This window comes from Pygocentrus nattereri, chromosome 11 (genome assembly GCF_015220715.1).
Source record: "Pygocentrus nattereri isolate fPygNat1 chromosome 11, fPygNat1.pri, whole genome shotgun sequence".
Lineage (NCBI taxonomy): Eukaryota > Metazoa > Chordata > Actinopteri > Characiformes > Serrasalmidae > Pygocentrus > Pygocentrus nattereri.
Genome location: NC_051221.1, coordinates 5,940,949 through 5,953,373, shown reverse-complemented (window position 1 = coordinate 5,953,373; position 12,425 = coordinate 5,940,949). Strand labels below are relative to the sequence as shown.

Genomic DNA, 12,425 nt, shown 5'->3' with positions numbered 1-12,425 from the left:
ATATCATATTAGACTCTACTACAGTAGACTATACTGTATAACACTAGCTTAGAATATATTAAAATAGACTATGCTACAGTATACTGTGCTATGCTACAATATGACATTGTATCACATTACACTATACTACAATAGACTATACTATCTTAAAATATAATAATCTAATCTAAAAATAGTCTATGCTATACTATACTATACTACACTACAATAGACTGTACTATACTTTATCACATTACACCATACTACAATAGACTATACTACCCTACACTTCTATGCAACAATACACTATTCTATATTATACTATACCACAGTAGACTACAACAATAGACCATACTATATCATACTACACTATACCGTAATTGACTATATTATAATAGTATATTGTTTACTTTATCATATACTTTATCATACTATGCTATATTAAACTATACAATAGACTATGCTATACTATACCACATTAGATTATACTACATTAGACTATGTTTGGAGGAGGAGGGATAATGGGCTGGGGCTGTTTTTCAGGGTTTATGCCTTTTAGTTCCAGTGAAGGGTGATGTAAATGCAGTATACAAAGACAGATTAATTCAATTCTATGCTTCCAGCTTTGTGTCAGCAGTTTGGGGAAGAGCCTTTCCTGTTCGAAGACTGAGCCCGTGTGTTCAAAGCAGCTCCATAAAGACATGGTGTGACCAGTTTGGTTTGGAGGAACTCGTTAGTGTCTGACCTCACAAGTGCTCTTCTGAGTGAATTCCCTCAGACACTCTAAAATCTTGTGGAAGCTACTAAAGCTGCAAAGGGGGACCAACTGCGTATTAATGCCCATGGTTTTGAAATGGAATCTCCAACAAACCCATATAGATGTGATAGTCAGATGTCCACATACTTTTGGCAATACAGCGTATATGTTTTTGGGAGTGAGCTTTACACATACAAAAATATTGCTTAAATATATAATTATTACTACCTTTTTGTAACAATAGAAGTGTGTTTTCCACTATACATCAGCTGTTATCTTTTTCAAAAACTTGATATATTCAAAATTGCTGTAATTATATATTAAACATTTTGGATTTCAAATCTTCTGCAGCTCCTTAGACTTCACAAATGTTCATATCCATCTGCTAGCTTCTGTAGATTTTTAGTGCATTTATATTACTGGCAAAGGTTTTTTTCAGTTTTCAAGAATAAAAAAATAAATAAATAAAGTATAGATAATAATACTGTACAAATATTACAGCACAACCAATCATTACTTAAACATTTATTAACATGCAAATAAGTTACCCAGATTATCAAGTCAAGTCTTTACTGTACATGTAATATACAACATTCTACCAAAAACTCCAAAGATATGTGTTTAGATCTAGTTTAAAAATGTAAACATGTTAGCAGGTTCAAACAGAAGCAGGTTGAGATGCTGTGCTATTCCGATTGGATCGTGAAGGCAGTGAGGTTTTTACTTCACACAGTTATGTGCTGAGTTCTTGGATGCTGGAATAGAGCGGCTCACTCTGAGGGATGAAAACAAACAACTACTGTAACACCTTCCAGTGACATCACTGAAGTTTAGACCGTAAACTGGGCTTTATATACGCCCACTGACGTTTCAGAGGTCTGAGAACATCATGAAGACAGGAAGAGCACAGAAAGAGCAGAACTCTTACACAGTCAGAGGTTCATTAGTTTGCTGTTATTTGTCATTAATACAGTAGATAAGAAGTGTTGATGTATGAAAGTGAGCCGTGTTGCAGGTTATTTACCAGGTTGTTCTCAGTGGACTGAGCTTGTGGTTTTAAAGGGGAAGCTGCACTTTGGTTCTTCAAGCCTGATTAACAAAGAACAAGTATGACATCATAAAACGGTGTGAGAAGAAAAACCTTTGTGTGTGTGTGTGTGTGTGTGCACCTATATATATATATATATATACACATGTATATATATGGACTGTAGTCCATCTGTTTTTCTGATATTTTGTTCCCCTGTTCTTCACAAAGACATTTGAAAAAGCCTAATAGAAGTCCCTTTAACATTCCCATTAGTTGTAACACGTAGCTGTAGACATGCAGACATGATGTTAAAATACAGCCCTGGACATTGTGGTCAGGAACCAGTCTGACATGGTAAACACAGTAAAAGGATGTGGTTCCACACGCTGCCTGCTGAGGAAGTCTGTTTAGCTGAGTGTTGCAAGCTGAACCAGAAGATTTTCATCAGCGCTGTAGCGTCAGATAAACAACAGAAACGTCTGAAATCTTTACCCAGTTTTATGACGTCCGGATCACCTGCCAGCACGTAAATGGTTTCATATTCTTTTGGAGGGGCAGATGCTGTGAAAGAGAAGAGAAATCCAGTTTATAATCAACATGACTTAGACATACATAGACATGTCCTGGTCTCAGTGGTATTTTTGCTTGAGCTTGTCCAGGGCATGTCTTGGTCTCAGTGGTATTTATACTAGAACTTGTCCAGGGCATGTCTTGGACTCAGTGGTATTTTTACTTTAACTTGTCCAGGACATGGTTTGTTCTCAGTAGTTTTTTTTCACTTGAGCTTGTCCAGGACATGTCTTGGTCTCAGTGGTATATGTACTTGAGCTTGTCCAGGACATGTCTTGGTCTCAGTGGTATACGTACTTGAGCTTGTCCAGGACATGTCTTGGTCTCAGTAGTATTTGTACTTGAACTTGTCCAGGGCATGTCTTGGTCTCAGTAGTACTTTAACCTGAACTTATCCAGGGCATATCTTGGTCTCAGTAGTAGTTATACTTGAACTTGTCCAGGGCATATCTTGGTCTCAGTAGTACTTATACTTGAACTTGTCCAGGATATGTCTTGGTCTCAGTAGTATTTACACTTGAACTTGTCCAGGGCATATCTTGGTCTCAGTAGTATTTCTACTTGAACTTTTCCAGGGCATGTCTTAGTCTCAGTAGTATACGTACTTGAACTTGTCCAGGGCATGTCTTGGTTTCAGTGGTATTTATATTTTAACTTGTCCAGGATATGTCTTGGTCTCAGTGGTGCTTTACTTGAACTTGTCCAGGACATGGTTTGGTCTCAGTAGTGTTTTTACTTTAACTTGTCCAGTACATGTCTCGGTTTCAGTAGTATTTGTACTTGAACTTGTCCAGGGCATGTCTTGGTCTCAGAGGTATTTCACTTGAACTTGTCCAGGGCATATCTTGGTCTCAGTAGTACTTGAACTTGTCCAGGACATGTCTTGGTCTCAGTAATACTTGTAAATGAACTTGTCCTGGGCATGTCTTGGTTTCAGTGGTATTTATAATTGAACTTGTCCAGGACATGTCTTGGTCTCAGTAGTATTTGTACTTGATCTTGTCCAGGACATGTCATTTTTTCAAATGCTCACCAGGCTGTGTGGTCAGTGCAGCGTCATTTATGGTTTCGTAGACATGGTCAGTCTTGGTGGCTCTGGCAGCTGAGAACAGTAAGACAGACAGTTCATTACAGGATGATGTGTTGATTAAAGTCAAATTTACTGCTGGCATTTTGATGATGTTGGAATGCAGCTTGTCATTTTAACACAATCTCTCACCTTTCCTTTTGAAATAGCATCTCTGTAGAAACAGAGCCAAAATGATCAGCAGCACTCCAACCAGCACAGCAATAGTGATAAGGTAATCTACAATCAGAAGAGATGGGGTATAAATTTCTTGATCTAGAACACATGATCTACAACCGCATTCCAGTGAATTTGGGACGTTGTGTAAAACATAAATAAAAACAGAAAACGATGATTTGCAAATCCTTTTCAGCCTATATTCAACCGAATACACTACAAAGACAAGATATTTAATGTTCAAACGGATAAACTTGATTGTTTTTAGCAAATAGTCACTCATTTTGAATTTGACGCCTGCAACACGTTCCAAAGAAGTTGGGACAGGGGCGTGTTTACCACTGTCTTACATCACCTTTCCTTTTAACAACACTCAATAAGCGTTTGGGAACTGAGGACACTGATTGTTGAAGCTTTGTAGGTGGAATTCTTTCCCATTCTTGCTTGATGTACAGCTTCAGCTGCTCAGCAGTCCGGGGTCTCCGCTGTCGTATTTTGTGCTTCATAATGTGCCACACATTTTCAATGGGAGACGGTCTGGACTGCAGGCAGGCCAGTCTAGTGCCTGCACTCTATTACTACGAAGCCACGCTGTTGTAACACGTGCAGAATGTGGCTTGGCATCATCTTGCTGAAATAAGCAGGACGTCCCTGAAAAAGACGTTGCTTGGATGGCAGCAGATGTTGCTCCAAAACCTGTATGTACCTTTCAGCATTAATGGGGCCTTCACAGATGTGCAAGTTACCCCTGCCATGGGCACTAACACACCCCCACACCATCAGAGATGCTGGCTTTTGGACTTTGCCCTGATAACAATCCGGACAGTCCTTTTCCTCTTTGGCACAGAGGACACGACATCCATGATTTCCAAAAAAATCTGAAATGTGGACGCGTCTGACCACAGGACACTTTTCCACTCTGCGTCAATCCATCTCAGATGAGCTCGGGCCCAGAGAAGCCGGCGGCGTTTCTGGGTGGTGTTGATATGTGGCTTCGCTTTGCATGGCAGAGTTTTAACTTGCACTTGTAGACGGAGCGACGAACTGAGTTCACTGACAGTGGTTTTCTGAAGTGTCCTGAGCCCATGTGGGAATATCCGTTACAGAATGATGTGGGTTTTAATGCAGTGCCGCCTGAGGGGTCGAAGGTCACGGGCATTCAATGTTGGTTTTCTGCCTTGCTGCTTACTTGCAGAGATTTCTCCAGATTCTCTGAATCTTTTGATGATATTATGGACTGTAGATGATTTAATCCCTAAATTCCTTGCAATTGCACGTTGAGAAACGTTGTTCTTAAACTGTTGGACTATTTGCTCGTGCAGTTGTTCACTAAGTGGTGAACCTCGCCCGTCCTTGCTTGTGAACGACTGAGCCTTTCAGGGATGCTCCCTTTATGCCCAATGATGACACTCACCTGTTTCCAATTAACCTGTTCACCTGTGGAATGTTCCAAACAGGTGTTTTTTGAGCATTCCTCAACTTTCCCAGGATTGTGTTGCCCCTGTCCCAATTTCTTTGGAACGTGTTGCAGGCATCAAATTCAAAATGAGTGAATATTTGCAAAAAACAATAAAGTTTATCCGTTTGAACATTAAATATCTTGTCTTTGTAGTGTATTCAATTGAATATTGGTTGAAAAGGATTTGCAAATCATCATATTCTGTTTTTATTTATGTTTTACACAACGTCCCAACTTCATTGGAATTGTCGTTGTAGAAATGAGAGTAGGAGATGTTGTGCTGTGCTAATACCTACATTTCCCTGCTCTAACTTACCACTCAAGACCTGTTATTTACACTCTTCAAATTAAGGTGCCACAAAGGTCTGAGCAATTTTCGTTGATGGAGTGTGTGTGTGTGTGTGTGTGTGTGTGTGTGTGTGTGTGTGTGTTAAGAGCCTTCATCGAATGTAAAGGTTCTTCTTGAAAACGTTTATGCAACATAAACATTTATAGTATGTGATTGTCCTTTAAACTTCACTCTCACACCTCATTTACAAAAATGGTTCAACAAAAATGTCCATATGCAAAATATTATTATTTTTACTCGTATCTTTCCACTCGTGGTGGTTTTCTTCATGTTTATCTCTCTCACAGAGATCATAACTACTGATCTGATGTCAATACTGGTGGTGTTGATGGCTCCTGAACTTCCACACTTGCGAAAGAACATCATATGAAGGACTGTAGTGCTTCTTACTAACTTCTTAACCCTCTGCTCTCGATGTTGCCATATGGCAACAATTCCTTTATCTCAATTTTACCAAAAATCAGTGATATGAAATCTGTGTTTTCCTATTTAATTGTGGAAAAAGGGTCTTTTACTTTGAAAGGACACATGATTTATGACATCACATGAGCAGAAGTTCTTAGTATGATGTTGTTATTACCATATATCTTAGATCTTATGGTGCTTTGGTATGAATGGGCATTGCTGCCATATGGCAACAATAAACTAAATACCCCACTTAAAAAAAAATCTTATTTTAAATCTAATAAAATTTTAAATTTTAAATCTTATAAAAAATTCCATTATTTAAGTGATTTTAAATAACAAAAAACATGTTAAAACATTTTTAGTTTTCTTTACTTCTCTTGATGTTTATCTCCTCTCTTTTCTGTGGATGAAGATCAGTCAGAAACACAGGGAGCACGTGATTATCATGTGATCTAAATGGTACGTGTAGATAACATAATCAGCTGTGTGAAAGAATGAAAACACGAGTGTTTCCTGCTCTTCTGTTAGCAAAGTTTACCCAACATGTTCACATGTAATGTAACTGTGTCTTACTGCTCTTGCTCCACTCTTCAGACTCTCGCTCAGTCTGTGTAGACTGTGTTTTCTTTTCTGAAGCTTTTGTAGATTCTGCAAAAGAAAACACACAAAATCTGAACTGATTAAACACGTTTGAGCAGATTTCCTGACACTTTGTGCTGGTGGGGTCAGTTCAGCAGCTTATTCACTCAGAACTTCATACAAATGAAGATCATCTTTCAGCACACAACCTCCTCACCAACATCTGCCCAGCGCAGCACAACCATGTTTGCCTGGAAGGAGGAAAGATCCTGTGGCTGTTTCAGGTTCAAACTCTGACTTCTTGTTTTTGAACAGTGCAAATAAATAATGACAATGATGTCTCGCAGAGAAAATCTGTGTTTACTTTAATCTAATAACTCGTTATTTTGAGAAAATAAGACTTTGTGTTGTAGCAAACTGGTTCAGAAACACACAAAACCATGTTTCTGTTATAAAACATGTTCAAAGAAGTGGAGCTGGGTTTTGTGCCGAGTCTACCTGGAGCACTCGGGTCTTTTGGGAACTGCATGAATTTGATCAGAACCTCGAACCTACATACAACACATCAGAAAAAGTCTTCTTAGAGATGCATATAGTTGTTGATCTGTAATTTGATTCATTTTCTGTTTTCACTTTCATCATGCATCTCCATATTTTAACGTATACACTGTCCAAAAAAGTGTCTCCATTCCTGATGATTTCTGTTTTCTACATGCTTAAAACATGTTGATTGTTCTCTATATGGTGTAGAACTTTTTATCGGAATAAAATCAAGTTTTTTTTTTAGAATCGTTTGGAATCAGACCTCTGGATTCATCCCATCCATGCAGTGAAACACCCAAATACATACACACTAGTGAACACACACACTAGGGGGCAGTGAGCACACTTGCCTGGAGCGGTGGGCAGCCCTATCCACGGCGTCCGGTGAGCAACTGGGGGTTAGGTGTCTTGCTCAAGGGTACTTCAGTCATGGACCGTCAGCCAAGGGGATCAAACCTGGCGACCTTCCGGTCACAAGGCTGGTTCCCCAACCTCCAGCCCACGACTGCCCCTAGTAACATTAACTTACATCAAATTTGAAACCTGTACATGTACTTTATTGGAGATGCATGTTTTATTTGGACTGTGATTATATTTTATCCGATTATTCCTCATATTTAGAGATTTTTGCTATTTGAAATGCAACTTATCTTCGTTCTCACTGTACTAACATTACAAACCTGCACAGTGACAACAAGGTTTTACAACATGCCTCTGTGCTCCAGCCGCACAGTCTAAAGGGGCAAAAAAGATGGTTCTTCAAGGGTTCTGTAATAAACAAAGTGGCTCAATATAGAACTATGAACATCCAAAAGACCTTCTGCATGACTAAACGGTTCTTTGTATCGTGAAATTGTTCTGTATCATGCTGTAGATGGTCCTGCTTAGAACCTTTCTGAAAAGGGTTCTGTAAAGCAGCAAAAAGGGTTCTGCTATAGATACAATGTCAAGTTTGGTGCTATATGGAACCAATTTCAAAAATGTGCTATATAGAACCACATACAACACATTCTCCATCAATCTGAAGGACAGTTTCACCATGTAAAGAATCATTTAATTAGGCAAAGGGTTCTTTGAGCGTTCTGGCTTCTATGAAGAATGATTTTCTTCACTGAAGAACCTTTGAAGAAGCATAATTTTAAGGGTGTAATTCCAAACTGTTGTCAGAAGAAACTCTGAGATCTCCATTTTTTCACTTTTTGACATAACCTGAAAATGCCTGTCACTCTTTATATTGTTTTTTCAATTTCATGATGAATGGACCAAAAGAAACAATCCAAAATGATTTGGTTCCATTGACTTCCATTAAAAGTAAAGCAAGTTTTTTCCTTCTCCTGTGAAGTTTCCATGTTGCAGTTCAAGGTTTTCTTCCGACAGCAGCGATTTGTGGAAACATATTTGTTTTGGTGACTAATTACTTCTAGCATTTGTTAGCGCTGTTAGCCTAGCTTCTCCAGCTATAGACTATTGAAGCAAGACTAGGACACTGTCACCATTGGCTCCTCCCACTCCTCCGTGTGCTTATCTGTTTACTTTTTAATCGTCCATGTGCTTCTTTGTTCGGTTTCCTCCCGGTTCTGCCCCTTGTTTCTTGGCTCCGCCCTTGATTGTTCCCACCTGTTTTCCACCTGCGTCCGGTTATCCTTCGTTATCCCTGTTTGTATTTAAGCCCTGTGTTTTCCGGACTTTCTTGCTGGTCTTTGTTTGTATGTGGTGTTTGATTGTGAAGTTTGTTTGGATGTTTGTTGGATGTACTGTTTGAAGTGTATGTGTTGTTTGAAGAGTTCTGTTTATTTCTGGTCTGTTTGGGGTTCTGTGTTCATTTTCTCATGTCTGTCCCTCCTGCTCTCTATTGGCCATCTGACCCTGGACCCTTTTGACCATGACCCCGGGTTTTCCCTTAATCAAAGTCTCTTATCTCAGCGTATGCGTCCGCCTCCTCGCTCCCCGCCGCCTTGGCTGACCGACTGCGTTTAAGGCAAAGTGGACAACCAGAATAAATCAAATTCATGTAAACTTGGTTGTTTGCCAAAATATTCTTTGAATCATTGTTATATTCGTTAATATTGAGACACTTTGCTGAAATATTTCTAACAACATGTAGATCAGAAAAAGAATTGAAATGACGCAGTGGTAAAAATAGCCTTTGTAAAAGACAATAAGCCTAACTCTCTATACTGAAAGTTATTGTTGTGTTTTAATATTGACATACAAAGCAGGACAAATTAACATGACAGGTGTAACTTTAGTCTTAGTTTGTTTACACAATTTTATGCTTGAATTGCTGTATGTTAGCTTTAGCCTCCTGACGTTGGTTCCCACACTTGACCACAGACTCACACTTCACGAGACTGATTACATCACTTCTCCTTTCATTTTTAATAGGACACTAAGACTCACTGAGTGCGGGTGTGGGGAGTTCATTCATTCTTTTTCTTGCCCTGTGAGTTTTACTGGAGCTCACTGAAGAACAGCAGGTCACACCAGGAGGAGCAGTGGAAGAGCTGAGATCTGTTCAACAAATAAACAAGTAAACAAATAAACAGCTAAACCCATAAAACAGTCGGACAGTGTTTAACAAATGAGTTCAAAGCTCAAAGTGCCTAAAGGGGTTCCTTCAAGCACTTTTCCATGTAAGCTTCTTTAAAGAACTAACGTTTTATAATTGTCTTAAAATGTAAAGACTTTGCACATATTAAGGTTTTAGAACGTTAAGGCTTTAAAGAACCAGCCATACTGAGAATAAACACGTTTTGAGACTTTTAAACAACATGGCAACCACAGGCTTATAATGGCCCTTATTCATCACAGTTGTGTTTGGACAAATCTGTTGGACATTTCACCCACAGTTCTATTCATCGGTGTTATCCTTGCTGTAGGGTATGTCCATGTGAGGGATGTCCTACAATAAAATGTTCTACAATGGGGGGTCCTACTGAGGAATGACCAATAAAGCAATGCCCAAGCCAAGGATGTCCTGCCACTAAATGTCCTACAAAAGGATGTACACAATAGGATGTCCAATAAAGGATTGTTCTATAATTGGGTGTCCTTCAAAAGGATGTCTAAGAAAGGGATGTTCTGCCACTAAATGTCCTACAAAAGGATGTACACAATGGGATGTCCTACAAAGGAACATCCAATAAAAGGGTGTCCAAAACCAGCATGTCCTGCCATGGGAGAGCCTACAATGAAATGCCCTACAAAGAAATGTCCTATAAACGGATTTCCAAAAGCTCAATGTCCAATAAAAGGACGTCCTACAAGGGAATGTTGTGTAATGTAATGTCCTACAAAGCATGTCCCAAAAGAGAATAGCCTACAAAGGGATGTCCAACAAAAAAAAGTCCTACAAAAGAATGTCCTACTTATAGGAATCATGTTCACTTGTAGAGTACATGCAGTACAGCAGATCTCATGACCCAAAACCCACCAACGTAACTATGCAGGTTTAAACTAAGCCTGCAGGCCTGGTTTCCCTTCTGTAAAATAACACACTAGCCATTTGGCGTCTTACCGTCACTTCCTGAAGAGGACTGAGCTGTGGAGTTGGTGGTTGGAGCCTCTGAGAAAAGTAGAACACGGAACAAATAAACTCTTGTCTGTTTGCATTAACAATGTGCACTGATCTTAATTACTGGTGAACTGAATAAGCAAACAAATAAACAGTAAATAACTGACTTGCTCAAAGCAAAAGTCTAAATATTTCAATTTAATTCGGACAGAAATGTAATTAGGCTGTTCTATGAAAAGGTTTCACATTGGTCTCCAGTGTTAAGCTGTAAGAGGAGATTGCTGTGCTATTGTTATAGTTAGAGTTGGTCTCTTACCTGAGTTAATCACTGTAGATGAAGGTGTAAGTGTGGCCGCTGAGGAAGCTAGAACATAAAACACATCAGCTGTTTACTATTGTTAATGTAAACATAGTAAACAACATAAACAGAACGGCCCTATTTACAAAAAGAGACAATTTACATATATCAGTCTTAAAGACGCAGCTGCTGTTTAAGCCTGTTTAAAGAGAGAAAATGGTCATGTAGAAATGAATTATGACTGTTTTGGATGCATAAAACCACACAAATATCATAATTGGATGTCAGAGGGAAAAATAAAACAATGCAACAATGCATTTACTTGACTGCAGTGCAGGGCGTTCAAACACCTGTGGACACTGCAGCTGCTTTAATTTCAGTTTCAAAGCAGTTCTGACCAATAAAAATAACAGCTCTGAGGCTGAAGCTATAAATAAAGTGGATTTTGCATGAGAATGCCTGTGTTAGACGCTGTTAACCACTGGTGCAAATTCAGCCGAGTTGTAAAATAAGCTGTTGGGTGTCAATTATTGTACAGGCCAGGTTAACAAAGTATGTTTTAGGGGGTTGTACAGCAGCCTGTGTTCAATTCTGGCAAATGTTTACAGTACAGACAAGCAATGCTAATGTGTTCGCATGATGGAACTACTTGCATTTGCCACAAACGCATTTACCACCACGGTTGCATGAGGCTGAAACTGGGTTCCTGTTCACCAGCCTTTATTTGGAGTTTTCTGTTCCACCTTAAATGGTCACAATTCAAATCAGAAGCTGGTGAAAAAGAAGCAAGTTTAACTTTGTCTTAGTTACTGAATTCACTCCAGGTCTAACAAATAACCTCCAGTTTCTTACATTGATTAAACGTCCGACTCCTGCCAGAAAATAAAAGCTGAGGAAATCAAAAAGGATAAAAACTAAATAGCCTTGCTGCTGTGGTTTCTGTGTTGCTTGAATCCCAAACACAGTCCTGATCAAACAGAGAAGTCAAGTTTTTATAGCGTTTGACTTAATTTGTGATTTATTATTTATTTATTTATTTTTAATCTAGCTTGGTTAATGATTATCAAGTCACTTTTTTATGATTACTGATTAAGTTTTTATATTTTTAATACTGTAATACTAATACTGTAGCTACATACCACTGGCTGGCGCTAGCTCCAGGATCTTCAGGGCCCACGGTAAGCATGCACCCTCCTGAAAAAGGGGGTGTCAGGGTGGAGCATGTGACTAATTTTGACCTCCCCCCAATGTTTCAGTGTCTCATGCTTTCACTGTATGCACCTTTCCTGCCAGTGTGTTCAATAGAGATCATAGCTACAACTGTGTCTTACTCTCTGCCTAAATCATGTACCAGACAGAAAAACATGAAGGTAGAATGGATAGTTTTCTGTTTCTGGATAACAATAACTATCATACATTTTACTGGGTGTTTTACATTATATGTTGACTTTGTTTAGTAGTGCATTTATGCAAGATCAGATCTATTCTTTGTTCTTGTGCTAAGAAAACTGGAATTTACGTTAAGTTTTTATAGTTCAAATCAGATTTGCATCAAGATTACCACAATATTAGAACTTTGTCTGTAACGGTATTTTCATGTACTGAAAACATTGTGAAATGAACTTTTCCAGATCGCGCCCACAAAACAACCTTGTGAAACAGCTCAGCCCACCTTGTCTGTGCACACCACAGCTGT

At 38.9% G+C, this 12,425-nt stretch overlaps 1 protein-coding gene across 6 annotated transcripts in view; it reads right to left on the bottom strand.

Moving 5' to 3' along the window:
• Positions 1-1,246: 1,246 nt before the first annotated feature.
• LOC108413613 (putative protein TPRXL) overlaps positions 1,247-12,425 on the bottom strand; it is a 103,086-nt gene continuing 91,907 nt past the window's right edge. For 4 of the 6 annotated variants that reach the window (XM_037543050.1, XM_037543049.1, XM_037543054.1 and 1 more), the window contains 9 exons: positions 10,748-10,795; positions 10,435-10,482; positions 9,318-9,428; positions 6,369-6,443; positions 3,556-3,642; positions 3,370-3,438; positions 2,259-2,327; positions 1,761-1,825; positions 1,247-1,511 (listed from right to left, as the gene is read on the bottom strand). In XM_037543050.1, the coding sequence (XP_037398947.1) occupies positions 1,470-1,511; positions 1,761-1,825; positions 2,259-2,327; positions 3,370-3,438; positions 3,556-3,642; positions 6,369-6,443; positions 9,318-9,428; positions 10,435-10,482; positions 10,748-10,795 (614 nt within the window). In that variant the 3' untranslated portion in view covers positions 1,247-1,469. The remainder of the gene's footprint in view (positions 1,512-1,760; positions 1,826-2,258; positions 2,328-3,369; positions 3,439-3,555; positions 3,643-6,368; positions 6,444-9,317; positions 9,429-10,434; positions 10,483-10,747; positions 10,796-12,425) is intronic. The other 2 variants (XM_037543051.1, XM_037543052.1) reach the window with 2 other exon arrangements.